We start from the raw sequence: 23,063 nt of genomic DNA on the forward strand, positions 1-23,063 counted from the left end.
AGCCAGGTGGTGGTAATCCCAACACCCGGGAGGCAGAGGCAGGAGGATTTCTGAGTTAGAGGCCAGCCTGCTCTACAGAATGAGTTCCAGGACAGCCTGAGCTACACAAAGAAACTCTGTCTTTAAAACCCAAAGAGAGAGGGAGCAGATTCAAAGCTTGGTTTAAAAGATATTACTAAGACAGAAATTAGCTATGAGGAAAGAGAAAGCTAGAAATTTCCAAGGAACAAGAGGTGCAGAACTGCACAGTAGACTGAGGCCTAAGAACTGCTGTTCCTTGCTTGCTGTGTGACCTGGACTAATTATCGTTTCTTTGTTGTTGGTTAGTACTGGGTTTCAATTTGGGTTTGTTGTTGTTGTTGTTGTTGTTGTTGTTGTTGTTGTTGTGATTCTCTGAATCATTCTATTCATCTGAAAAATGCATAGCACTTTCATCAGCTTAAAGTGATAAGAAGGACCGAGCAGGTTGATACACATGGAAGCACTTTATAAACCACAAAGGTGTGCAAGACCACAACTGCTCTTACTGTCCGTGATAAAGGGAAGCCGAGGGTTACTTACAAAGTCGGGGGCCAGGAAGAGGGCTCACTGGGTAAAAGTACTTGTCATGCAAGTGTGAAGACCTGTGTTCAAATCCCCAGAGCTCACATAAAAGTCAGTGCTGTAAATGTAGTAAGTAACAGGGACATCTGAAATCTCATCCTTCCTGCAGAGACGGGTGGCTACGGCAGGGATTACCTCCAGAAGCTTGCTAGACAGCCAGCCTGGCACGCACTACCAAAATGACTGAGAGGGTCAGCCATGAAACACACACACACACACACACACATCAGGTGGCTAGGAGGCCAAATGAGCAGGATGAAACATACGGGAGAGAGCAGATGTATATCTAAAAGAGGTGAAAGGTTACTATCACAGTCCATGCCTTGATAGCCGGGAAAGGGGAGACAGCAAAAGAAAGAAGCGAGGTGTGGTGAGAGTTGGGAAAGAGACCGGAGGGTGAAGAGGGTTGTGCTAACAGTGAGGCAGGAGAGGCAAGAGAAAGTAACAAACAGGGTCTCTGTTCCCTAGAACTCCGAGTGCAGCAGATGGTTTCCATGGGCATTGGGAATAAACCTTTCCTGGACATTAAAGCCCTTGGGGAACGGACACTGAGTGCCCTGCTCACTGGAAGAGGTGAGGTCCAGGGAGCTGGGGACGGGGTGTTCCCAGAGTCAGACCTTGATACAAAAACAATGGGGAGCTGTCAGGAAGGATACTGAGGTGCTGAATCGGCATCTCTTCCCAAAACGTGGGGTTCCCTGGGAAGCCCTCTGTGAGCTGTTCCATGGAGCCAGGAGGACTTTTCCACACCAGCACCCCACCACCCCAACTCCCCCACTCTCTGCAGCCGCCCGCACCCGGGCCTCCGTAGCGGTGTCATCCTTTGAACATGCTGGCCCGTCCCTTCCCGGCCTCTCACCGGGAGCCTGCTCCCTGCCTGCCCGCGTCGAGGAGGAGGCCTGGGATCTGGACGTCAAGCAGATTTCCCTGGGTGAGGCACCTCTCAAGGGGTGGCCCCCAACCGCTGGGTCATGGTGATGTTCAGGCTGCCTATTGCTGAGCAATTCCTTTTTCTAGCCAAGTAGCCCGGTTGCCATGACAACTACATACAGCTTCCCCATTGCTAAAAGAGCCTTCCATCTGGTTGCTAGGGAGATGCTTACAGCAGCCTTTTGCTAAGAAGCACTTCTTCTGTACCTTTCTCTCTAGCGCTCCTTGAGTTTCTATGGAAACTGCCTCAGCTTCCTGTTGTAGCCTCCTGGTTCACCGCGGCAATTCTTAGTTTCCTGTCGCTTCTTCCCTGGTTGCTCTAATGATGCTGCTGACAATTTCCTGCCTCTTGTTAGGGGGGTTCTCTTGCAACTGGATTGCTATGGTGACTCACAGCTTCCTGTTGCTATGGAGCTTTTTCTTCCTTGCCAGAAGAGCTTGGTTAAGGTAATACGGAAGGGTTTTATACCTATTCTCACCCTAGCTTCCCCTCCAGCCTCAGAAACACTTGATTCTTCTGGAGATGTGTCCCCAGGACCACGAAACAGCCCCAGCCTGCAGCCCCCCAGCCCTGGGAGCAGTACTCCCGCTCTGACCAGTGGAGGGATCTTAGGGCTCTCTCGGCAGGTGAGTCCCTGGGAACAGGCGGTCTCTGTTTGGATGGGCGTTTTCTCATCACTTGAGTAGAGGAAGCAGATATTAAACTCACAGCTGATGCTCAGATTGGATTTGTTATCCGGTCTGCCTTTCTCCTCTCCCCTAGGCCTGGCTGAGAGGCATCAAGGTCAGAGATCAAAAACAATCTTGAGGAGCGGGGAGAGACACATACAATAGAGACCATATCTAAACACACTGCAATTTCTGTGTCCTCAGAGTCATTCCCGAGCCCTGAGTGACCCCACCACGCCTCTGTGAGCTAGGTGAGTCAACACCCTTTTCTCCCACATCCCCTATTCTAAGGACCTTCCTTCCTGACCTCGGGTGCTTGGAAGCCAGCTTCTTGCTTCTCCCAACCCATCTCCCTCTTCTCTCCTGGCTTCCAGAGAAGATCCAGATCTGCAGCCCCTTCTCAGCACATTTTTGGCTGGGATGCCAATGGGACATAATGGAGGACCTAAGCTCTCGATTCCCTCCCTCTGCTTCCTGGACAGAGAGGTGGGCGGGGACCAGAGCTTCCCCTGCCACCACTGTCTAGCTCTCCCCTGCTTGGTGCCTTTTGCTGCAGGAACCGGAGTGGCCCTGTTCAATTGCCTTTATGCTCCGAGGGCAGGGAAATGTCCCCTTGCTGTGCTACTGCACACCCCCGGGACACTGCTCTGCGGACACCCACTACTCTTCTCATCCCAACTCTCCCAGAAGATTCATCTCTGCCAGGTCGAATGGAATTCCATTCTGGGAGATCATGAGAAATATGTTGTAAGCCACTGAAGGAGACGGGGTGGGCACTGCAGACTTTATATGTAATTACTGTTATTATACTATTGTTACATTAAATATATTTACTCTCACTGTGACTCTGAGGAGCTCGCGCAGGCCTCTGGATTAAGGTGGTTGAACTGACTTCATTACTTCCCTATAACCACTAAGTAGGACTCAGAAGATAAAACCAAGGTCAGAAAGTAGCTGTTCCTTCCTCCCCTTGCTGGCCCCAACACTGCAGGTCTGGGTCTGAGTGTGGGAGAATGCCTCCCCCTCAGGCTCTGGGAAGCTCAATGAACTCTGAAGTCCCTCCTCCATTCTGCACCCACTTCTTGAGGCCTGAGATGGTCGGATGGGTCCAGCACAATGCAGCACTTATCTATGATGTCCTCGGGCCTCAGTGCAAGAGAGGCCACGGCTATTTATTACAAACGCTAGCTTTAGGGCCTCATCCAGAGTTACTGAATCAAAGATTTGCATCCTTATCGACCTCGTTGATAACGAAGTGCCCAGGAGGAGTGAAACACAGGCAGACACACACAGGGCCTTGTGCCTCAAGACACCTGTTTATTGGGGACATGACTCTTCAACAGGGATGACAGGAATCGTACCAAAAATAGCAACGTCTACAAGGGCCCCTGATAGGGCTAGAAGGGTACAGTGCCCCCCACCCCCACCCCTTATACAAAAATAAACTCTCATGCCTATGGACCAGCAGGAACTGGCAGAGCGGCTCCTTAACAGGAACACATCCTCTACCAGCCCGAGGACCCCGTTCTTTGACCCTCACCTCTGCCACTTCTAAGGCACTGTGACTCCTCTGGGCTGGGTGGGTGCTGCTAGCCCACTCTCCTCCACCCACTGCCCACTTTACCTCTTGGTCCACCTTGGGCTGGGATACGGGTCCCACACTGCTCCCTGCTGGCTGCTCTACCCAACTACCTCTAGCACTTCCCCGCTCCTGCGGGGTAAGCTTACTAAGCTAATCACTCCTAAGAGGGCTCCCTACCGTTCTTGCCCCCCAAGACCTGCCTCTCCGGATCTAGACAGCCCTGGGCTGCCCTCCTCTTCTAGTGGAGGACTGGGAGGGGTCTCTCCTGATGGTGCCCGGACATAGGTTGGAGACGTGTCGGCTCGGGGCTGCCGGCGGCCCCGAGCACGACGGCTATGGTGTACTTGCAGATGCAAGGCCATGAGCTCAGGAGCTCCAGTGGCAAAGGGGCAGAAGAGGCAGCGGTGAAGGGCACCCCCTGCCCCGGCCTCACCTCCCGGGCCCGCCCGTAGGGACAGGTCCAGGGGTTCGGCTTCACCACCTCGCCCGTTTCGCAGGGTCCTCCCAGGGCTAGCAGGCTTCCTACGGGACCCTGGTCCGGTGCTGCTCGAAGGAGGCCGGGTACTTGCAGTGCCCTCTACCCAGGTGGCTGAGGCCTGAGTTGGCTTGGCTCCTGACTGCGGCTGCAGTGAGCCCCGCTGGGAAGGTGGCGGGGGTTCTGGGGGAGGCCCAGGACCCGCACTGCTCCTCTGCTCTCGGTGGTGACGCTGAAGGTGATACTTGAGCGAGCCCGACTGGGTACCTGCATAGTCGCAGTGTGGACACTTGTAGGGACGCTCACCTGGGAAGAGTAGGTCACGGGATCACTACCACTCGCACACCCACATGTATTTTGCTCAATTTACAAACTTCATCCCAAGGAGCAAACGCTGACTCCCCGCGAGGTGATTTAGATGATCTTTCCAACCTGAAGGGTGGCCAGCAGAACCTCCAGCCTTCTGGCTGCTCTTACCTTTCTTCCTCCTAGACCCTCCCCTATGCAGAAAGCCTCCCTCACCTGTGTGCACACGGAGATGCACTTTTAAGTGATGCGCCGAGCGGAAAGATTTTCCACAGAAGGGGCAGTCCTTGCCAGTGGCCCCACGGCCCGCTTCAGATCGTGTCCCTCCAACCAGCAGCCCGTTTTCTTCTGCAACACGTTAAAAGGAAGATATAGGGTCTCGCTGCCTTGTCCCAATCAGGTACCCATTATACCCACCATCCCTTTGGGCTCAAAAGGAAAGAGGTTTGGGGGAACATAGATTTGTTAAAGAGTTAATACCCTTAGGAAACCACAAAACTTCCAGTAAGAAAAAGGGAGCCGGGCGTGGTGGCGCACACCTTTAATCACAGCACTTGGGAGGCAGAGGCAGGTGAATTTCTGAGTTCAAGGCCAGCCTGGTCTACAGAGTGAGTTCCAGGACAGCCAGGGCTACACAGAGAAACCCTGTCTCAAAAAAAAAAAAAAAAAAGAAAGAAAGAAAGAAAGAAAGAAAGAAAGAAAGAAAGAAAGAAAGAAAGAAAGAAAGAAAGAAAGAAAGAAAGAAAGAAAAAGGGAGTACGGGGACAGAAGCCCAGGAGAAAGAAAGAAAGAAAGAAAGAAAGAAAGAAAGAAAGAAAGAAAGAAAGAAAGAAAGAAAGAAAGAAAGAAAGGAAGGAAGGAAGGAAGGAAGGAAGGAAGGAAGGAAGAAAGAAAGAAAGAAAGAAAGAAAGAAAGAAAGAAAGAAAGAAAGAAAGAAAGAAAGAAAGAAAGAAAGAAAGAAAGAGGGAGTACGGGGACAGAAGCCCAGGAGAAATCGAAGCAAGTCTTCTGAAAAGGCGTGTGGGACAAAGTTTCGAGGACCAAATGCCACAACCCCCCAAGAAAATAGTGTGTACATACCTTGGGTGGCCGTGGATCTCGCCTGGGTCCCCGCGGCAGGTGCAGGCTGTCCTGACCCCTCACCTGGGTTGGGGTGCAGGGAAGTCAGAGAGCCCAGCGACCTGCCTCGGGCCCAGCTCTCCTCTTCAGCCTCCACCACTTCTTCTTCCTCTTCTGGTTCCTCTGTACGGTGTCGCCGAGCCCGGTTGGGAAGAGCTGAAGGCAGTGGGCGGAACCCTCCATAGCTTCGGCCACCTCCAGGGTCAGCACCCTCACCATTGGGTCGTACTTCCCCAGCTCGTACACTCAGGTAGCCTAAGAGGCTTGGGGGCTCTCGGCGCTCAGCCGGAGCGGGTGCTGGGGCCAGGAGGAGTGCAGGGCCCAGTGGCTCATATGCCAGTAGGCTCAGGTCGGGAGGCTGAGGGGCCCTGGCAGGTGCAGAGCCAGGGCCTGGAGCACGCAAAGGACCCAGCTTGCTGGTGTGCACCTTCATGTGGTTCTTAAGGAACCAGGGCTCCTTGAAGCAGCGACCACATACGGGGCACGCATGATCAAAGGAGGCCTTGTGCTTGCGCATGTGACCCTTGAGAAACCAGGACTGTGTAAAGCTCTGGCCGCACACCTGGCAACGGAATTCAGGTGGCGCAGGGGGCTCCTCCGGAGGTGCAGGAGTTGGGGCAGGGTTTGCCTCCCGGTCAGGCTCTGGCCTAGGTTCAGGCTCAGGCTCAGGCTCAAGGGCAGATCTGGGTTCTTGCTGGGGTGGAGGCGGGGGTTCAGGCGTAGATGTAGCCGCCAGGGGGCGCTCGGAAGCCCCGTGGGCCGTCAGACTGTGGTGCAGCAACTCCTCCTCCTGGCTGGAGCCAAAACTGCACAAGCTGCACTTCCAGGGCCTGTGCAGGATATGCAGGTGGCGTTCCCGCTCCGCTGAGGTGCGAAACTTGCCTTTGCAGAAAGGGCAACGGAAGGCAGATGAGGAAGGGACCTGAGGGCGAGCCAGGCCCTCTGCGGCAGGGCTGGACTGCATGCCGCCTGAGCTTCTGGCTCTCCCGAGTCGGGCTTCGCGAAGCAGGGCGCGTTCCTCCAACTCCAGCAACAGCCGTGCAGCAGGGCTGCGTGGACGCTCCGGCTGGTGCGTTCGGAGGTGTGAGCGCAGCAGAGCCCGCTGCGCTGCGCGGTGGCCGCAATGTGGGCACTGGAAGGCTTGGGCGCCCGGGTGGGCTCTCAGGTGCAAAGCCAAGATGGAATTGAATCGGAAGCGCTTTCCGCACACAGGACAAGGGAAGCGCCGTTCGCCTGCACGAGTCTCAGACCAACCCACTGCTCCCATCCCAGGCGAGCCGGGTCCTGGAGTCCCACTGACACCTGGTCCGTTGGAGTAGCGCTGCAGATCCAGCTCGCCGTCGAAGGCTGGTGGGGAAGGCTCTAGGTGGCCGACCAGGATGCGGGGACGTGAGCCCTGTGGGGAAAGATGCACGTAGAGGACAGGGTGGAAAAGACCACCCTGTAGAATGTAGAAAAATGCAAAGGCACGAAGAACAGTAAGAAGAGTGTGTATGGAGGTTGGGAGATTGGGACCTAACCTAGGTACCTTGATACCTCTCACCTCCAGAAACTGTGGGATGAGTGGAAGTTGGACACCGGGGCCAAGTTAATAACGTATGCTACTATAATACGAAGTTTAAAAAACAAAGAAACAAAAAAGGAGGCAGGAGAGGGTGTCCCGCTGAAGGCACTTTGCAGGTCAAGGACAGAACTTCACTCACCTCCATGGACCCCCTTCACATTCTTTGGTTCTGAGGATTGGAAGGAGGAAGAAGAAAAGCTGCTAATGAAGGCAACAGGTGCGGAGGTGCTAAAACAAGACAGAGCGATTGGAGGAAAGATGAGCCCTGGCTTTTGGCAGTAGAGTCACCCCACTTAGCAGCCTGTATCCTTGAAACCCATCCCTTCTTCCTATTGTGATCTTGGGGTATTCCAGCCTTCTTATTTGCTGTCCTCAAAACTTGCATCCCTTCATCTGCCAACTTGTATGATAAATACAGACTTCCTCCCCCAAATGATGTTTTAAACACCTAGTCCAGAACCGCCGCCGCCACCACACACACACACACACACACACACACACACACACAATGTGGGAGGCCATCATAGTATACCCCTCTTCCACTCGCGTTGGGCTGTGCCCCTGGATAAACAAATGTGGAGGGCTAGCCATACTCCTGTTATCCAAATGGTACTAGCTCCTCTCAGACCAGGGCCAGCCAGCCAGAAGCCCTCCAGGTTCCTCCTCCTAGCTTCTGCCGGCACCCAGTCTTCTGGTCTTCCTCCTCCCCCTCCCCCTTCCTGGATTCCTGATCCATTCATTTCCATTCATTACAGAGACTCATTCATGCATGGGAGAGAAACACCTCCCAGCAGCAGAGTCTGGAGACAGAGGGGGAGGGGCGTGAAGGGAGAGCCAGCTACAGAGGGAATGAAGAGAGTTGGGGGGAGGCCTGGAAGTTAAGGGGCACTACCAGTCTAGGGAAGGGGTTAAAAACTGCAAATCCCATTTAGGTTTCACCCCGTTTCAAACCTTGGAGCCTGTGGTTTGACGGGGCATCTCAGCCCCTTTGTCCAGAGCTGCTCCGAAGCGGGCTTTCCTCCTCTCTGCAGGGGAGAGGCTTCCTCACACAAGAGGAGGATTACACTGGCTCTGAGCTCAAGAGGCTGGAGTGAGGGATGGGGGGCGGGGCCTTGCCATCTGCACAGATAGGGGATCCACACAAGCTCGGAGCAGGAAGGGGTTAAAATTCTCCATCTAAAATTCCCTACCCGTGACAAGTGTAGCACAGGGCTGGGAAGGACAGAGTTGAGGAAGAGGAAGGCAATGGGAGGTTTCCCTGCTATTTAACTGCTGACAAGGTCATGGAATTTAGGCTTCAGTGGATGACCAGAAGTCATCTAATCTACCTTCCTCCTTCCATAGAGAATTGTATCTTGCTCAGGCTAGATGAACTTGGGCCTAGCTTCTTTTTTTAAACCTCAAACATAATAAATACTCAATAAAAAACTTCCTTACAATGAGACTCATGAAACTGAAATGGGTTACTAAGAAAAATTAAGAGGACCCAAGCATTACTTTACTTACAGATTTGAAGAGTACTGGGCCAGGAGTCAGCCCTACCTATCAGCAAAGAAAACACTGGGGGTCCAAAGCTTTTTTAATTTTCAACATTTAGTGGAGGGGGGCAAGGCTTTATGAAGGGGCAAACCCTTGTCACATGCGGAATCTGACTTTTGAGAGTCAAAATAAGCAAGATGTCCTGCTCAAACATCAGTAGAAAACCAATGCCGCTTAATGTGTGTGCTTCTATGGGTCCAAATTCAGGCATCCTTTCCTGGCCTATGAGTCCTCCAAATGAGGCTGTTACTGGGACCAACAGCCTTAGCAGGCTCACTGACAATTGCATAAAGGAGTTAGAATAGAACTAAGGAGTAGAGGCTACTGCAAGCCTAGGCCTTACAGCCTCCAGTAATCAGTTATCCTGTGGGTTCACCTTCTGTGAAACGAGTTGTACTGAATTTACATTTGTAGTCCCTGCCAACTTGAAAGTTGTGTGGTTTTAAGTCTCAGGACTCTTCTGGCCCCCAAGAGATGCTAAAACAAATGGCCACTCCTTCAGTACCATGGAGAGTGCAGTGGGCTACTAGAGATGGCCCTCTGGCTACCTCAGTACCACAGATAGAGCTAGGAAGTGCTAGAGAGGCCACATTGGCCATTTTAGAACCAGAAAGAGGACACAGAAACTAGTGGAGATTATATATATATATATTCATATTCACATCTGGAACCTATGCAGGGGTTTCAGAGAAACTATGGAGGGGTATCTACCAGAAGGATTACTGTGGCCTTTTTGATGTCATTGAAAATAGAAAATACGCACACCTAGAAAAATTTTAATTAGCTATACAGAATGTCATAACAGTTACAGTTTGTACATCCTGGAATGAGTTACTGAGGCATCGTATTGGAGTCCATCACATTCTGTTGCTTTCCTGGGGATTCCCGGAACATCCTGGTGTACAGCCAATCTGGTATATTCAGAGGAAGCAGATGGCTGGGAGGGGTGTGTGTGTGAATACTGCATGGTCATAGCTGACTAACCTATGGGCACATATTCTGATTCTGAGAAGATTCTCGGGTCTCTAAAATTGCCTGTAAAACACTAAGCAAAATGTGTCCTAGAAAAATGGCCTAATATCTGAGGCAAAAAGAGGAGAAAAAAGGCAGGTCTTCCTCACCAGAACAAGGACCCCCACACTTCTGCATGTAGCAGTTTCCAGGGTGGAAAGCAGAGACGCATTAGAAGGTACAAATGGATTTCTCCTCAGGGGAAGTTCCCCAGAAGGCGGCCTAAAATCAGTAAAAATCCACCGAGACCTCCTAGGCCCAGTCAAGATGGCTTCCGTCATTTCTACATCAAACCAGGTCTCGGGCACCAGAGCTCATAAATTGCTCTCAATAAGGGAGTTCCAACAGAGACGGAGTCTGTGACCTGGTTTGGAACCTAAGTCAGACATGTATTGTCTGTGGACAATCCTCACATTTTTCTATACTCAAGGCTTAAAACACCACCTCTGAGCCTTGGCCAGAGAGTGGTACTGACCTACTTTCCACACACAGTGGGAATCAAGGGTTACCTTGTTCCTGTTTGTATTTTTGCAGGGATGCAGGACCAGTGTTACAAATTAGAAATATTTCCAAAGCAACAGGCCAATTACTTTCACAGACTAGGAGAGCCGATGCAGAAGTGGTAAGTGCAAATCCTACTGAGAATGAATGGATGGTGAAAAGACGTACGTACGGAAGAATCCATCAAATAAAGGACTGAGAAAGCTGCCCCTCCCACCCCAAATCTTGTGATTCGAAGATTTTTAAGGTCAAGTATTCAGTAAAAAAGATCAGAGTCTCTGGGGCCTAGCAGTAATTAGGCCTCTGTCTCTGGCCATCCCCAACATATGATTTCTTTCCCCCTCTCGTCGGCAATCTCCCCTCTCCTAAATCAGCTAACAAATACGAACCCCAGTGCTAGATGAGAGTAAATGGAAAGGGGGCTTATTAGATAGTCCAGAGTCAAGACCACCTGGAGAACACACACAAGAGAACAACTCACTTGTAAGGTCTCTCCATGGCTCTCTGAACCTGGATGCTCTGAGAGCTGTTTCAAATCCACATTACACTGAACCTGGACACCTTTTAAAATGAGTTCTTGGGGAAAGGACTGGGGGGGGAGGGGTGCGGGGGGGAACAGCATGAAATTTCAGTTATTGGCTCCCATAGTAACTATGAAGAGGTGAGAGGGAGGTACAATACACACACACACACACACACACACACACACACACACACAATCTTATCCTAGACCCATGTTCTAGCATGTCCTAACTTGACCCCATTCTGAAAGTTCTGAGGAGCCTGGGATTGGGGAGTAAGGAGGACATGTATACAGCCTTAAGTCTCTTTAACTAGAGCTGGCCCTAAAAAGTCAGTGTTAGTGCCTGTATGAGCCTCAGTTCTCAGGCTGAGAGGTGGGTAGGAGATGATCTGGGAAAATACCCCTCTCAAAAACTGGTACGCAAGCAGAGCAGGACCTGTGATCTCACACGAGAGACTCCACCAGCACACCTCACACTCCACCCGTGGAAAATAAACCAGGAGGAGAATGGGGGCAGGGTTGGGAGATAGGGAGGCCAGAGCTCAGCTACCCCGGGCCAGGAGAACAAAAGCGGAGTTACAGCCGCCTCCGCGGCTGCCGCCGGCCGAGCTCTTTGTGACACTTTGTTTGGGACACAGAGAGAAGCACCCCCATCCTCTCCCCTCCCCCGCCCCGTGCCCTGCCGGTCCCCGAGAGTTAGGGCTCCTTCCCCCCACCCCCACCCGCTGCACCTGGGCTGGGGCGCACCTCCACTGTGCTCACGGCTCTCCCACCGCGCACCCCCAGGCCCCCTGCACCCCAGGCCGCGGCGCCCGGCCTCACGGTCCCTACAAAGCCGCGCGCCCCCGCCCCGCGCCGCGGCCCTCCCCTCCGTGCGGGGCTCCCGGCTCCCCCACCTGGCCCCCTCCTCGGACCCCCCACCCCAACTCTCACGCCGGCCCCGCCGCCCCCACCCCGCCCCCCGAAGCGGCGGGCGAAGTTTGCCGGGGCCGCGCGGCGCCCCTCCCCCGCCCCCGCCCCCTGCACCTGCTCCGCGCGCGCCCCCTCCGGGAGGGGCGGGGAGGGCGGCGGCGGGGGGGCGCGGGGGGAGCGGCTACTCACGAGCCCCGGCGGGCGGGCGGCGGCGCGGGCGGCGGCGGCGGCGGGCCGGCGGCGCGGGCGTCAGCGTTACGTGGGGCCGGGGGAGATGCGCCGGGCCCCGGCCCCCCCGCCCCCGGCCCGGCCCCCGCCCCTCCCCGGCCCTCCGCCCCCGGCCCGGCCCGCATTGTGTGCGGCGGGAGGCGGCCGGGCCATTAGCATGCGGGGGGCGGCGCGGCCGGCAGCGCGCTCGGGCTCCGGGGCCGGGGGACCCCCGGAGCGGCAAGAGGCGGCCGCCAGGGGGTGCGGGCCTTGGGGGGGCCCGGGGCGTCGCGCGAGGAGGAGGGGGCGGGGGTGGGGCGCGCAGACCGTTCCTCGAGGGGACTGGAGGAGATTGTGAAAGGTCATCTTGTCCTTCCCCCAGCCTCCAAGCAGGCTGCCCCTCCCACCCTAGACCCGGACATACCAGGGAAGGAGTTGGCTCTGCCGCTGCTTCTGCCCCAACATGCACAGGCTCGGGAAGTTCTTCCTGGGGTTTTATCTCAAAGCCTCTCCCTTACAATTTGTCTCTCTTTTGGGAGAGGAGGAGGGGCGATTATAGAGATAGTTAATGTCTGCCGTACAAGAAACATTATTAAAGTTACTCTTCCGCCTTTGCCGGTCTTGATAAACACTTCTCGCTCCTGCTTCACGAATTCTATTTTCCGTTCTTTAAGACACTTTAATGGCTCTTCAATGCAACAATATTTACTGAGTGCTTACCAAGCACCCGGCGCTGTGCTCGACACTGGGGGTATGCAGAGAGAAGGGGATGTGTTACTTTCTCTCGGCACGATTATAGCCCAAACAGTAGTTGCACACTCCTAAGTGGCATACTCAGATTTAGTCAATATTTACTCGATGATTGTTCACGTATTTAGCAGCATGAGATCTTTCCAGTAATCCTCTCTCATATAACCTCCATTTACAGAAAAAGTAGGTTCTCTCCTTCCACTGACCTGCAAATTCAGGGACATCGTAAGGCCTCTATCTCAACCTTGCCATTAAATAAAATCGACTCTCTTGGTGATTGAAAAGACAGGAACTAGGCACAATTTGTCTGGTTCCCTTTAAACTTGGGTCCCCAGTGCCCAGGAAATCAGCATGGATACAGTGCTCCAGTGGTGTTGGCTGGGCAGTAGGGCAGAAGTGGCTCATGAGGAAAGCTAGTTTTCTCCCCCTTCCTCCTGGGCCTCCGCTCCCTGGGATCTTCTGGCTCAGTTTCTTTTATTTATGGTGGTTATAAATAATAGCCACCTCCTTCTGTGGTGTGTACCGGGCTAAGCTAATTCCTATGCATTTTCTCTTCATGCTCAAGGCAACCCCTTGAGATTGGTATTGTTCATTTCCTTTTTACAGATAAGGAAACAGATTAAGCAACTTGACTGAGGTCAGCCAGATAGACCAGGGACCCAGGCACAGGGAGTATCATCTCGAGACCTCAGGCTCTTTCCTGTACTAGCTCGGTAAGGTATACATTCAGGCCAGCTGGCTCTCTTTCTTAAATGTGGAAATAAATGTTCTCACCTTAGCTTCTGGGCAAGCCCTGTGGTAATATGTACAGCAATCACATACAGCAATCACATCTGTACATGACCTTCTCAGCACCATTAATGGCGCCCTACCCACCCAGGAATCAACTTCCCTTTGGGGGAGGGGGAGATTGTAGTTAGTTCTGATTATCAGGGAATGAAGTGGAGTTCAATTAGGTAAAATAATGTAGCCAAGGTCACGGTCCTGAAAGGGTGACAGAACTGCGATTCTAGCCCAGGCCTTTGGAGACCTTTGTAATGCAAAAATATTGTTGGTATAGATCTTTTCCAAACCAGCACCTAGGTACCGGGTCTTCACTGGGTCAGAAACAATCCCCAGTGTACAAGGCTTTCCCTCCCTTTAATCAACTAGTCAAAACCCTGGGATGGATCCTTAGTGTCACCCTTAGAAAAAAGTGAGGAAAAGAAACTGCCCAGAGAAACCAGGGGAGCGGGGATGAAAACTGGTCTGGGAACAGGGTTCCCAGTGGAGCAATCCAGACAGTAACACAGACTCTCACTAGGGCAGAATGAGTAACTTGAGGAGGAAGCCAAAGAACAAAGACTGAATGGAAATAAGGGAGACTGAGGTCTAGGACGATTTTGTCCAGAGCGATGAAGTAAGTGAACCCTGAGGAAGGGCAGAAAGAGGGCAATAAAGGGGGACTACTGAGGCAGGCTGGGTGGCCGGCCAGTGGAGTGAGCTGAGGCTCCTGTCTAGGAAGGCCACTCCCTGAATCTTTAGGCCCTCATAGTGACCTTTGCCCCACCACACCTCAGCTCTCTGACAGACTATGTGCCAGGAAAAGACTGTCTGCTCTGAGCTACCAGGCCCCTAAGGAGTACTGTGACCCAGCGGAGTTGCAACCCATTGGAGTGACCGCTTCAGGTAGGTGTAAGGTTTCTGGGCCTCAACCCTGAATTAGGAGTGGGCAGAGGGGTCAATGAAAGAGATGTTGTGTGTTCCCATTTCCTGAAAAGCCCCATAATGAATTTTTTGCAGCCTAGGAAATACCACTCTTACAGTCAAGCGAGCAATGGATCAAAATGCTAATCAGCCAAGACAGGAGAGACCCAGCGTTCGCCTGGAAAAGCTACAGCACTGGGCAAGACACAAGCAAAGTGGACGCCTACTGGTGCTGGCGGTGAGGCCAGGTTGCCCCGCTTCAGGTTTTCGCTGACTGTACACAGTTCAATTCCACTCATGTTCAGTGAGCACAAACCATGCACCAGAAACTGTGCTGGGGACTGGGGGTGGGGGGAAGAAAGAAATGTACAAATTAACAAAGCAAAACCCTTCATTTCCAAGTAGCTTGCCTTTACCTTTGGGGAAAACATGAAGGTAAGCGAACTATAAAATGAGACAGAAAGAACAAAGGGGCATCTCATTTCTGATCTCACTTTTTAGCTGGGTGTGGTGGCGCACGCCTTTAATCCCAGCACTCAGGAGACAGAGGCAGGCGGATTTCTGAGTTCGAGGCCAGCCTGGTCTACAAAGTGAATTCCAGGACAGCCAGGGTTACACAGAGAAACCCTGTCTCGAAAAACCAAAAAAAAAAAAATCTCAATTTTTAGTCTGCCTTCGCACAGGTACTTTACTAAGCATTTATCCTAACTAATGATATCTAAACGAGGAAAATACTGTGCAGAGGGAAAAGTCCCCAGTAGTCCCCTCTAACTGCCCTGTCTGGCTTCCAGGTGAGCCAAGTGTGGCTGGCAATAGCTATGGTCCCCTTTACTATCTCAGTTTCCTGCTTGACCTCTGCCTGTCACCTGGTCACAGCACTGCCACTTTGGCCCGGAGCCTCGGTAAGACCCACCATAGGGAGGGTGAGAGAAAGGTTGGGGGGGGGCCTCTCTAACAAAGCTAGAGTTCACAGTTTGCCCTTCTAACCATTTAGGGCCTCCTCACTGGCATTATCACCCTTGAACTCCGAAGAGCACCTTGCATCTGGAAGGTGAGACAAGAGAATAGAGGCCTCCTCCCATTCTCCCAGTGCACACACACACACACACACACACACACACCTCAACCAAAAAAGGGATTTATCCTCTCAGGTGTCTGTCCCTGACTGAAGCAATTAAGTAAGAATGTCAGAAAGCTAACCATCCTGTTTGAAAGTAGGGAAATAGGAGCAGACATTTGTTAGTTGCTTGTTTGGTGTGTGTGTGTGTGTGTGTGTGTGTGTGTGTGTGTGTGTGTGTGTGTGAGACTGAACCCAGAAACACATGCGCAGTAGGCAAACACTAGCCCTGGGCTAAAGCCTCAGCCCCCACCCCCATAAGTTACTCAGGATGGTCTTGAACATATCCTGTAGCTCAATCAGGTCTTGACCTTTTGATCCTCCTGCCTCAGCCTCCCAAGTGTCGGGGATTACAGGCCTCCACTAGTCCTGTGCCTGAGTTTTGTTTTCAGCTAGGTCGTAGGTGGAGTTTGAGTTTGCAGTGAGTCTCCCAAGCTGGTCAGGGCTGAGCTGGCTCACTGGTAGGTGCGGGCCATGATGATATCCAACACCTTCAACCTGATCTTGGGCTTCGTTGCGGTGGTGATAGAGGTGATGAAGACAGCCTTGGGAACTGCCTCTATGGACTCCTCCCAGGTACTGGTAAATGAAGGCGGAAGGGCAGAAGAAAACAGGGGCTATACCCACAAAAGCATCCTCACCCTACGACCTGCAGTCGACAGGGTTGCTGGTGCTGGAGCTGAGCGCGGAGGCCTTCACCCTAGCGGGAGTGCTGGTCTCCACATATGCCCTGTTCTTGCTGAGCCAGAGGAAGCCTGGATACTTCAAGAGGTCAAGGCTGCAGTACCGGGAGCTACAGGAGGTAGGGGGTACAGGGAGGAAAGCATGAAGCAGCCAGCTTCCAGCTAACTTTTAATCTGGCTGTCCTTGTCTGTAGGCTTAAGAGCACATAGTAGGGCCGTAGGGAAGTGAAGGGCTGAAACTGATTGGCTTTCTGGCATTGGACGTTAGTTCCCTAATGATGTTTGTGAAAGAATTGGGTATTTAATGACTGGAGCTACACGCGTGCATAAACGTTAGGAAGCTGCCATAATGTACTATTGGAAAGACTGGAAAAACTGGAAGGGGGTTGCTTCTACCCGGGGTTTCCCCTTGGTTGACCCCAAAATTTGCTCGCATCTGTTTTCAGGGCCTCTCTGAGATGGAGGAGGTTTCTGGTTTGGAGAATGGTCCCGTGGTGGCTAGCACAGGAAATAGGACGGATGAGTGAGTGGGCAAGACAGGTGCCACTGTCCCCCTACGCCAAGGGGGACATCTCCAGGCACTTCTGCGTCTTGCACCTCCCTTGGACTATAACTGGACTTCCCCCAGAATGTGCCTGAAGCCCAGAGTGCCCTCAATTTCCCCTCAACCCAGGCCCATTTCTCTTCTCTTCCCCACTAGAGGGAGATAATTTCTGGACTAGAGACCTCCCTCACCTCACGCCTCGTCAAGCAGCTTCCTCCCTTGCATTCTTCGACTTCTTCCTCCCTGCCTCTCCATCCAGCTTCATTTCACATCTGCCTCCTCTCACTGTTCACCTTTCACAATCCCATCCACTCCAAGCCGGGTTGCTGCACCAGCCAACCCAGAATCCGCGTCGGTTGTGCTCCAGGTCTCCCTTGGATCCGGGTCCTGCCTAATTCACCCGAGACTACAAATCCCAGGATGCCCCGCTACCCCGTGACCTACTGCAAAATAAAGAGCCTTCCCTCGGCGGCGGGGGCGCTGTGCATCTGCTGAGTGACGCCAGGCGCTGGGAGCAAGGCCTAGCCGAGTTTTCCTCGGACGCGACCACTGGCCCCGCGTGCGGGGAGGCGCCGGGAGGGCCGTCGCGCACAGAGGCGCCGCCACCGCGGCCAGGTCACCGCCACCGGCTGCGGGTCTCTAGCCCTCGTGCCCGCAGCTGCCGGTACTGACAAAGGCTGGGGGTCGGCGCCGGGCCAAGCCGCGCTTCCCCTGGTGCTGCCGCCGCGCCCCTCGCGCGAGTGCCCAGGTTCAAAGTCCTGAGACTTGGAGCGCGCGCGAGAAGGGGGTTGGAGATGATGAGTCAGAGGCGCCGGCCCTCCTCGCCCCCTCCCCCCCGGGCCGGGAGCTGGAGAGGACAGGCTGGCTGGGCAGGCGGGGGTACCGACCTAAGACTTTCCCGCCTCTAGCGAGCACGCTGGTGGACCGAGCCCGCGTGGCCGCCACCCTTTCCAAGGCGGGAGCAGGACTGCGCAGGCTCAGCCTTTCGGCCGCCCCCGGCGGGCCTTTGATCCCTGCAGCGGTACGGTCGCTGAAGCTCTTTTTGTACTGTGCCCACACCACTTATGACCTCTGCAAGTGTACAAAGATGATAGACTCGGTTGGTTTGGGGGAGCGGAGAAAGCCCAGGAAAACGGTGGATCCCAATAGCACCGGGGAGAGGGGGGACAGCTTAGTAGCTGCTAAAAAGTAGAGATTGACTAGGCCTAAGAGAACTCACCCCAAATTCACATAGTGCCCGGGATGGGTGTTCGCCTCACATTCATTTTTGTTCCCACTTGAGAAGGCTTCTTTTCCCTAGAGAATGCTGCTTCTCCGGGCTCAGGCAAGCCCAGGTACCAGTGAGGCTAGAGCGCAGCCTGGCTGGCTTGCCTTGACATTGCAGTGGCGCCAGCTGCAGATCCTTTCTGTTTGTGACACCTTGGGAGTGGTAATAGTCGCCCTATGACAAAGTTACGTGTGAGTATTAGTGGGTGGAGACAGATCTGGGATCAGGCTCTGGAATGGAGAGAACGCAATCCGGGCCTCCTCCATGTTTTCTCTTCCCCCAATCAAACTGCAGGGATAGTGAAGGGCTCTGAGAAAAGAATATTTTTCTTCAAAGTCAGGACGTAGTGGCCAAAGAAACTATAAAGAGAAAACAGCAATTAGCTGTCTTCCAGCTTTTACCGCGGTAATCGGAAACCTGGATATTGCATTCTGCATCTTAAGAGAAACTCAAGGACCGTATAAATGGGTCTCTTAACAATGCTGAACACTCAGGGCCAAAACCTCTGGTTTTATTTCTCATTACTTTGTGTCCAGAATAACCGACAAGGGCCTTTGTTCATTGTAAATTATTAAGATCCTAAGATGCTGGAGGCTCAATTTTTTTTCCTTTTCTTTTCTTTCCTTTTCTTTTCTTTTCTTTTCTTTTCTTTTCTTTTCTTTTCTTTTCTAAAAGGCAGGGTCTCACATGTATCTTTGCCTGCCTGGAACTTGCCATGTAGACCTTGATCCACATGCCTGTAAGTGCTGGAGTTAAAGGCACGTGCCACTCACCATGCTTGACTGAGCCTTACTGTATGAAGACCCTACTGTGTCACCATAAGTTTGCCTCCCCCACTACATCGTGAACTAAGTGTGAAGAATTGTTTATGAATTCTGCAGTGCTGCTCGCCAAATGGATACATGTTAACTTCCATCACAATTGGTTGGCCAAATTAAGTCGTAAAGCCTCACTCAGTTTCCTGGGGAAGATACTATAGAATATGAGGGGGAGCAAACAATTTAAGGAAAAGGTTGGAAATTTGTGGTGAAGCTTGAATGGCTCCGCAGTTGGGATTTGTCTACTAGCAACCATGCCTATTTCTCCTTGTTTAGTTCAGTGAGCTTCCGTGTGAAATTCTTAGTGGGAGAAAAACAAGACCAGGCGTCAGGAGACCTAGATTCTGGCTCTGTTGCTTGAGCGCATAAGATCTGTCTGAACTACACTTCATTTGCATGGCCATTACACCATGCTTCTTCTGCTTATCTTACTGAATCATATGGCGAAAATAGAGTCATGCACAAGACCTCTAAAATGATGAGGCCCTTGAGAGGTGGAAAATAAATTGTCTAAGAAGGCAGATAATGGTGTAAGTGAGTGAACTAGATTGCCTGTGAAGTGAGAACTGCTGGGAACTCAGCAGTACACACTGCTAAATGGATGTCTGTCCTCAACTCCACCAGCTACTGCCGTGGGCAGCTCTGGCTCCGGTAGTGCCATGGTTTCCGGATTTGAATAGAAGTCAGAAATTTAGAACACTCTTATTTTAAGTATTAATAATAAAAAAAATGTTTTTTTTAATTCAAGGGTCAGATTCAGCCTATAGTTCAGTAGACTGAAGTGTCAAGTTCTGCATTATGCAAATAGATGGCAAAAATTTGGGTTGAATCCTGGCTCTCAGAAGGCAGAGGCAGGAGGATCACTCTGAGTTCAAGGCCAGCCTGGTCTACAGAGCTAACTCTAGGACCTCTGGGGCTACACAGGAAAACTCAATTGTTTTGAAAAACCAGAAAACAACTAGAAGAATTGGGGGGTTGGGATGTACAGTGCGGTTTCTGTAGCTCTGGTGAAACACACCTGTGTTGGAGGGGTTAAACATGAAACTACCCCTCTAGACATTGCTTTCCAGGAAAAGGTCAGTTTGCCTGCGGGGGGGTGGGGGTGGGGGGGGATATTTTGCAATACTGGAAGAGAGTTTTGATGGTCAGCTGGGAGTGGGGTTGGTAAGGGAATGTGGAAAGGCAGGTACATTAGCATATAAATCAGGAGATTGCTTCAGGCTCCTCCTCTGTCTGTTACCTTTTGCATGCTACAAGCCAAAAGGGAGTCTTCTCTGTTTCTCATGACTACCCTCGCCACCCTGACTGGGCCAGAGTCCCTGGCTACTCTAGAATTCTGCATGGCTACCATGCTCCTAGTGACCACGCCATCTGACCCATTCTGCACCGATCTGGCAGCCTCTATGGAGGTCACCCATTTTATTTCAATTAGAACTTAACAAAAAGAGATTGTGACAAGGCTCCTGCTGACGTCACTTTTTAAAGGTCACGACCCCTTCTATTCTCTTAGAAGAGACAGTTCAAGTTGGACGACTTCCTTTGCAACTTAAGCCTGTGAGAGTTGGGGCGGGGAAACCCCATTCTGATGAATATTACTCTCGTTTCTTTGAAATTCAGTCATTTATTCTGACTTTGACTACAACTGACGATATCTCCCAAGTGAGTTCTCTTCCGTTTCTCGACCTGCTTTTTTGGCTCGGGGGTTTAAGTTTCAGGCTGAGTCCTCTGCTGCCACCTCGTGGCCTCTTGTCCGGGTTGAGGTATCACAAAAGTCTTCCTTCTAGAAATGGCACTAGAAAGTAGCTTGGTTAGAGCAAAGAATCTCCTCTCCACTTTGTGAAGTCTCACCAGACTTCCCCAACCCCGCCCCCCATCGCATGCGTCATTGAACATCCGGGAAACCTGACCTGGACGGAGGGCGGTACAGGAGGCATCAGACTCCACTAGGCCTCCAGTCTGTTATACATTCCTGGCCTGGAGCCCAGCAACAACGGGAGGTGGACCTGCCTGCTTGGCCTAGTTAATTCGCCTAGAAGTACGATTCTCCTCATCTTAGTGAGAGATAATCCGTGTGGTGTCTGGACGCCATGGGCCTGCCGTGTAGTGTCTGGTGCCATTTTCTTGTCTAAGGCCTGCTTACTGTTGCTCTATACCATGACCTCTATCTGGACTGGCCCAACTACTGCAGATTCCATATCCAGTTGATGCACTGAGCAGGATGGCAGTGGTGTGGTCCGTAGTGCCAGTTAATACAAAGGGGTCTGCAAACGCGTGATTAAGGTCTCCAAGGACTAGGAGACTGCCCTAAACTGGACTGCAGGGTGATTGTTTCTGAAGGTGGGAAAGCATTTTTGGTTGGTGCTATTTTTCGTTATCACAATATTCGTATAACATCTGTAGTTTAAAAAGCCAGTGGCTGGCCCAAAACTTAATCTGAAGACCAGGTTATCCTCAAGTTTACAGTGATCATCCCGTCTCTGTCTCCTGAGTGCTGGAATTACAAGTGTGCATCATCACATGTAGTGAGTTGTTTTTTTCAAGATGTGGTCCTACTGTGTAATACTGGCTGACCTAGAAGTCTGTATATAGGTCAAGCTGGCCTCAAACTCACAGAAATCCACCTGTCTGTCTCAGATCTTCTGTAAGAACAGCAAGTACTTTTAACCTCTCCAGCCTCTTGTAGTATATACATATATAATACATATGTACATCAATACATGTATATTATAGGTGATATTTTTTTTCATTTTAAAATTTATTTTATGTGACTGTTTTGCCTGTGAGTATGTATGTGTGCCTGGTGCCTGAGGTCAGAAGAATCCTTCAGATCCCTTGGAACTGGAATTATGGATGTTTGTGAACTGCTATGTGGATGATTGTGGGAATAGAACTGAAGCCAGCTCCTCTGAGAGAGCAACAACTGCTCTTAGCTGCTGAGTCATCTCTCCAGTTCGATAATTTTTAGTTGATACACCCATGCTCTCTAATCTGAATGACTGAGCCCAGGCAAGACTATAATGTAAGATGACTGGTATTCCAAAAACAGAGTTTCTTCTCATTCGTTAGGGTTTCATTGCTGTGAAGAAACATCATAACCAAGACAACTTTTATAAAAGAAAACATGTAATTGGGGCTGGTTTGTGGATGCAGAGGTTTAATCCATTATCATCATGGTGGGAAGCATGGCAGCATCCAGATAAACATGGTACTGGAGAAAGAGCTGAGAGTTCTACATCTGGATCTGAAGGCAGCAGAAGGAGACTAGATTTTTGTATTTCACACTGGGCATAGCTTGAGCATTTAAGACCACAAAGCCCCACATCCACAGTGACAAACTTCCTCTAACAAGGTTACACCTCCTCCAATAAGGGAGCACCTCCAAATAGTGCCACTTCCTATGCCTGAGCCTTCACACACATGTATCTATGGGTGCCAGACCTATTCAACCGACCACACTCATTTTGACATTTTTGGTATTTGGATCATACCAGTTTTTGTTGTGGAAGACTGCTCTGTCCTGCCCTTCATTACTGACCAATATCTACTTGACCTCCCTACTACTATGACAACCAGATATGTTTTCCAAACTTTGCTGGCTAGCCCCCAAAGGATCAAAATCACTCCTCCCTGCCTTGAAATGCAATGCCCTAGATGGACATAAGGAAGATGTGAACATTGTCAAGATTCTTGTATTTAAGAGACCAACAGGAGACCTAGGACAGCAAAGGCTCGTCCAAATGTCTGCACTTCTCCCCTTGCGTTGTTGCTGTCTCTCCTTTGCCTCTTCCAAGGCTTTTTTTTTTAATTACTATTTAAATTTTTTACTTATTTTTATGTGTATGAACGTTTTGTGTGCATGCTTGAAAGTACACCTCATGACTGAAATGCGCATAGAGGGCAGGAAAGAGAATGGGGTTCCCTGGGACTGGAGTTACAGACAGTACAGAGCTACCATTCGGGTGCTGGGAATTGAACCTGGGTCCTCTAGAAGAGCAGCTAGTGAAAAACCACTCTCCAGCTCTCCTGCCCCCTCCTGCCGCTCTTTAAGATTTATATGTGTGGGTGGGTTTTGTCTACATATATGTATCTCTACTGCAAGCCCACCTGCTGCACTTAGAGGCTGGAAGATGGCACTGCTTTCCTGAAACTGGAGTTACCAACCATTCAGTCCTCCATGTAGGTGCTGGGAATCAAACCCAGCTCCGCTGCAAGAGCAGCAAGTGCTCTTAACGCTGAGCCATCCCTCCAGCCCCTCCT

The 23,063-nt window shown here is 51.6% G+C and overlaps 3 protein-coding genes across 37 annotated transcripts in view; 2 read left to right on the top strand and 1 right to left on the bottom strand.

The window, feature by feature from the left end:
• Arhgef40 (Rho guanine nucleotide exchange factor (GEF) 40) overlaps positions 1-3,665 on the top strand; it is a 21,820-nt gene extending 18,155 nt beyond the window's left edge. For 2 of the 17 annotated variants that reach the window (XM_006519045.3, XM_017316026.2), the window contains 5 exons: positions 1,072-1,176; positions 1,391-1,534; positions 2,030-2,160; positions 2,297-2,317; positions 2,407-3,047. In XM_006519045.3, the coding sequence (XP_006519108.1) occupies positions 1,072-1,176; positions 1,391-1,534; positions 2,030-2,160; positions 2,297-2,317; positions 2,407-2,448 (443 nt within the window). In that variant the 3' untranslated portion in view covers positions 2,449-3,047. Of the gene's footprint in view, positions 1-1,071; positions 1,177-1,390; positions 1,535-2,029; positions 2,161-2,296 lie in introns of all 17 variants that reach the window. The other 15 variants (XM_006519041.4, XM_006519042.4, XM_006519044.4 and 12 more) reach the window with 15 other exon arrangements.
• On the bottom strand, positions 3,493-18,558 carry Zfp219 (zinc finger protein 219). 15 transcript variants are annotated; one of them, XM_017316180.1, is made up of 6 exons: positions 17,941-18,558; positions 17,609-17,792; positions 7,388-7,476; positions 5,646-7,080; positions 4,782-4,913; positions 3,498-4,565 (listed from the first exon to the last, which is right to left on the bottom strand). In XM_017316180.1, exons 3-6 carry the CDS (start codon positions 7,391-7,393, stop codon positions 3,958-3,960), a joined length of 2,181 nt encoding a protein of 726 aa, XP_017171669.1. In that variant the 5' UTR covers positions 7,394-7,476; positions 17,609-17,792; positions 17,941-18,558; the 3' UTR covers positions 3,498-3,957. The 15 variants fall into 15 exon arrangements, with proteins under 15 accessions (NP_001240624.1, NP_081524.2, XP_017171669.1 ...); XM_006519499.4 differs by lacking the exons at positions 17,609-17,792; positions 17,941-18,558 and adding exons at positions 12,366-12,470; positions 17,166-17,480; NM_001253694.1 differs by lacking the exons at positions 17,609-17,792; positions 17,941-18,558 and adding exons at positions 12,366-12,470; positions 16,913-17,131 and having other exon boundaries at positions 3,504-4,565.
• Tmem253 (transmembrane protein 253) lies at positions 12,270-17,205 on the top strand. 5 transcript variants are annotated; one of them, XM_017316105.2, is made up of 9 exons: positions 12,466-13,404; positions 13,995-14,090; positions 14,251-14,359; positions 14,474-14,615; positions 15,169-15,279; positions 15,372-15,428; positions 15,960-16,070; positions 16,150-16,296; positions 16,624-17,193. In XM_017316105.2, the coding sequence occupies exons 4-9, from the start codon at positions 14,508-14,510 to the stop codon at positions 16,702-16,704; spliced, it is 615 nt and encodes a 204-aa protein (XP_017171594.1). In that variant the 5' UTR covers positions 12,466-13,404; positions 13,995-14,090; positions 14,251-14,359; positions 14,474-14,507; the 3' UTR covers positions 16,705-17,193. The 5 variants fall into 5 exon arrangements, with proteins under 5 accessions (XP_011243430.1, XP_017171594.1, XP_030103765.1 ...); XM_011245128.3 differs by lacking the exon at positions 13,995-14,090 and having other exon boundaries at positions 12,270-13,404; XM_030247905.1 differs by lacking the exons at positions 12,466-13,404; positions 15,960-16,070 and having other exon boundaries at positions 13,974-14,090; positions 16,071-16,296; positions 16,624-17,191.
• Positions 18,559-23,063: the final 4,505 nt, after the last annotated feature.

Source organism: Mus musculus, chromosome 14, assembly GCF_000001635.26.
Source record: "Mus musculus strain C57BL/6J chromosome 14, GRCm38.p6 C57BL/6J".
Classification (NCBI taxonomy): domain Eukaryota; kingdom Metazoa; phylum Chordata; class Mammalia; order Rodentia; family Muridae; genus Mus; species Mus musculus.

Excerpts from the sequence above, each read along its gene's own strand:
- Zfp219 (NM_001253695.1), bottom strand. Across the intron at positions 4,914-5,645 it reads GAGATCCACGGCCACCCAAG|AAGAAAACGGGCTGCTGGTT; the intron begins GTATGTACACAC and ends AACGTGTTGCAG. Across the intron at positions 4,566-4,781 it reads GCATCTCCGTGTGCACACAG|GTGAGCGTCCCTACAAGTGT; the intron begins GTGAGGGAGGCT and ends TACTCTTCCCAG.
- Tmem253 (XM_011245128.3), top strand. The coding sequence starts at position 14,508 with ATGGATCAAAATGCTAATCAGCCAAGACAGGAGAGACCCAGCGTTCGC. Across the intron at positions 15,280-15,371 it reads CACTTTGGCCCGGAGCCTCG|GGCCTCCTCACTGGCATTAT; the intron begins GTAAGACCCACC and ends CTAACCATTTAG. Across the intron at positions 15,429-15,959 it reads GAGCACCTTGCATCTGGAAG|GTGCGGGCCATGATGATATC; the intron begins GTGAGACAAGAG and ends GCTCACTGGTAG.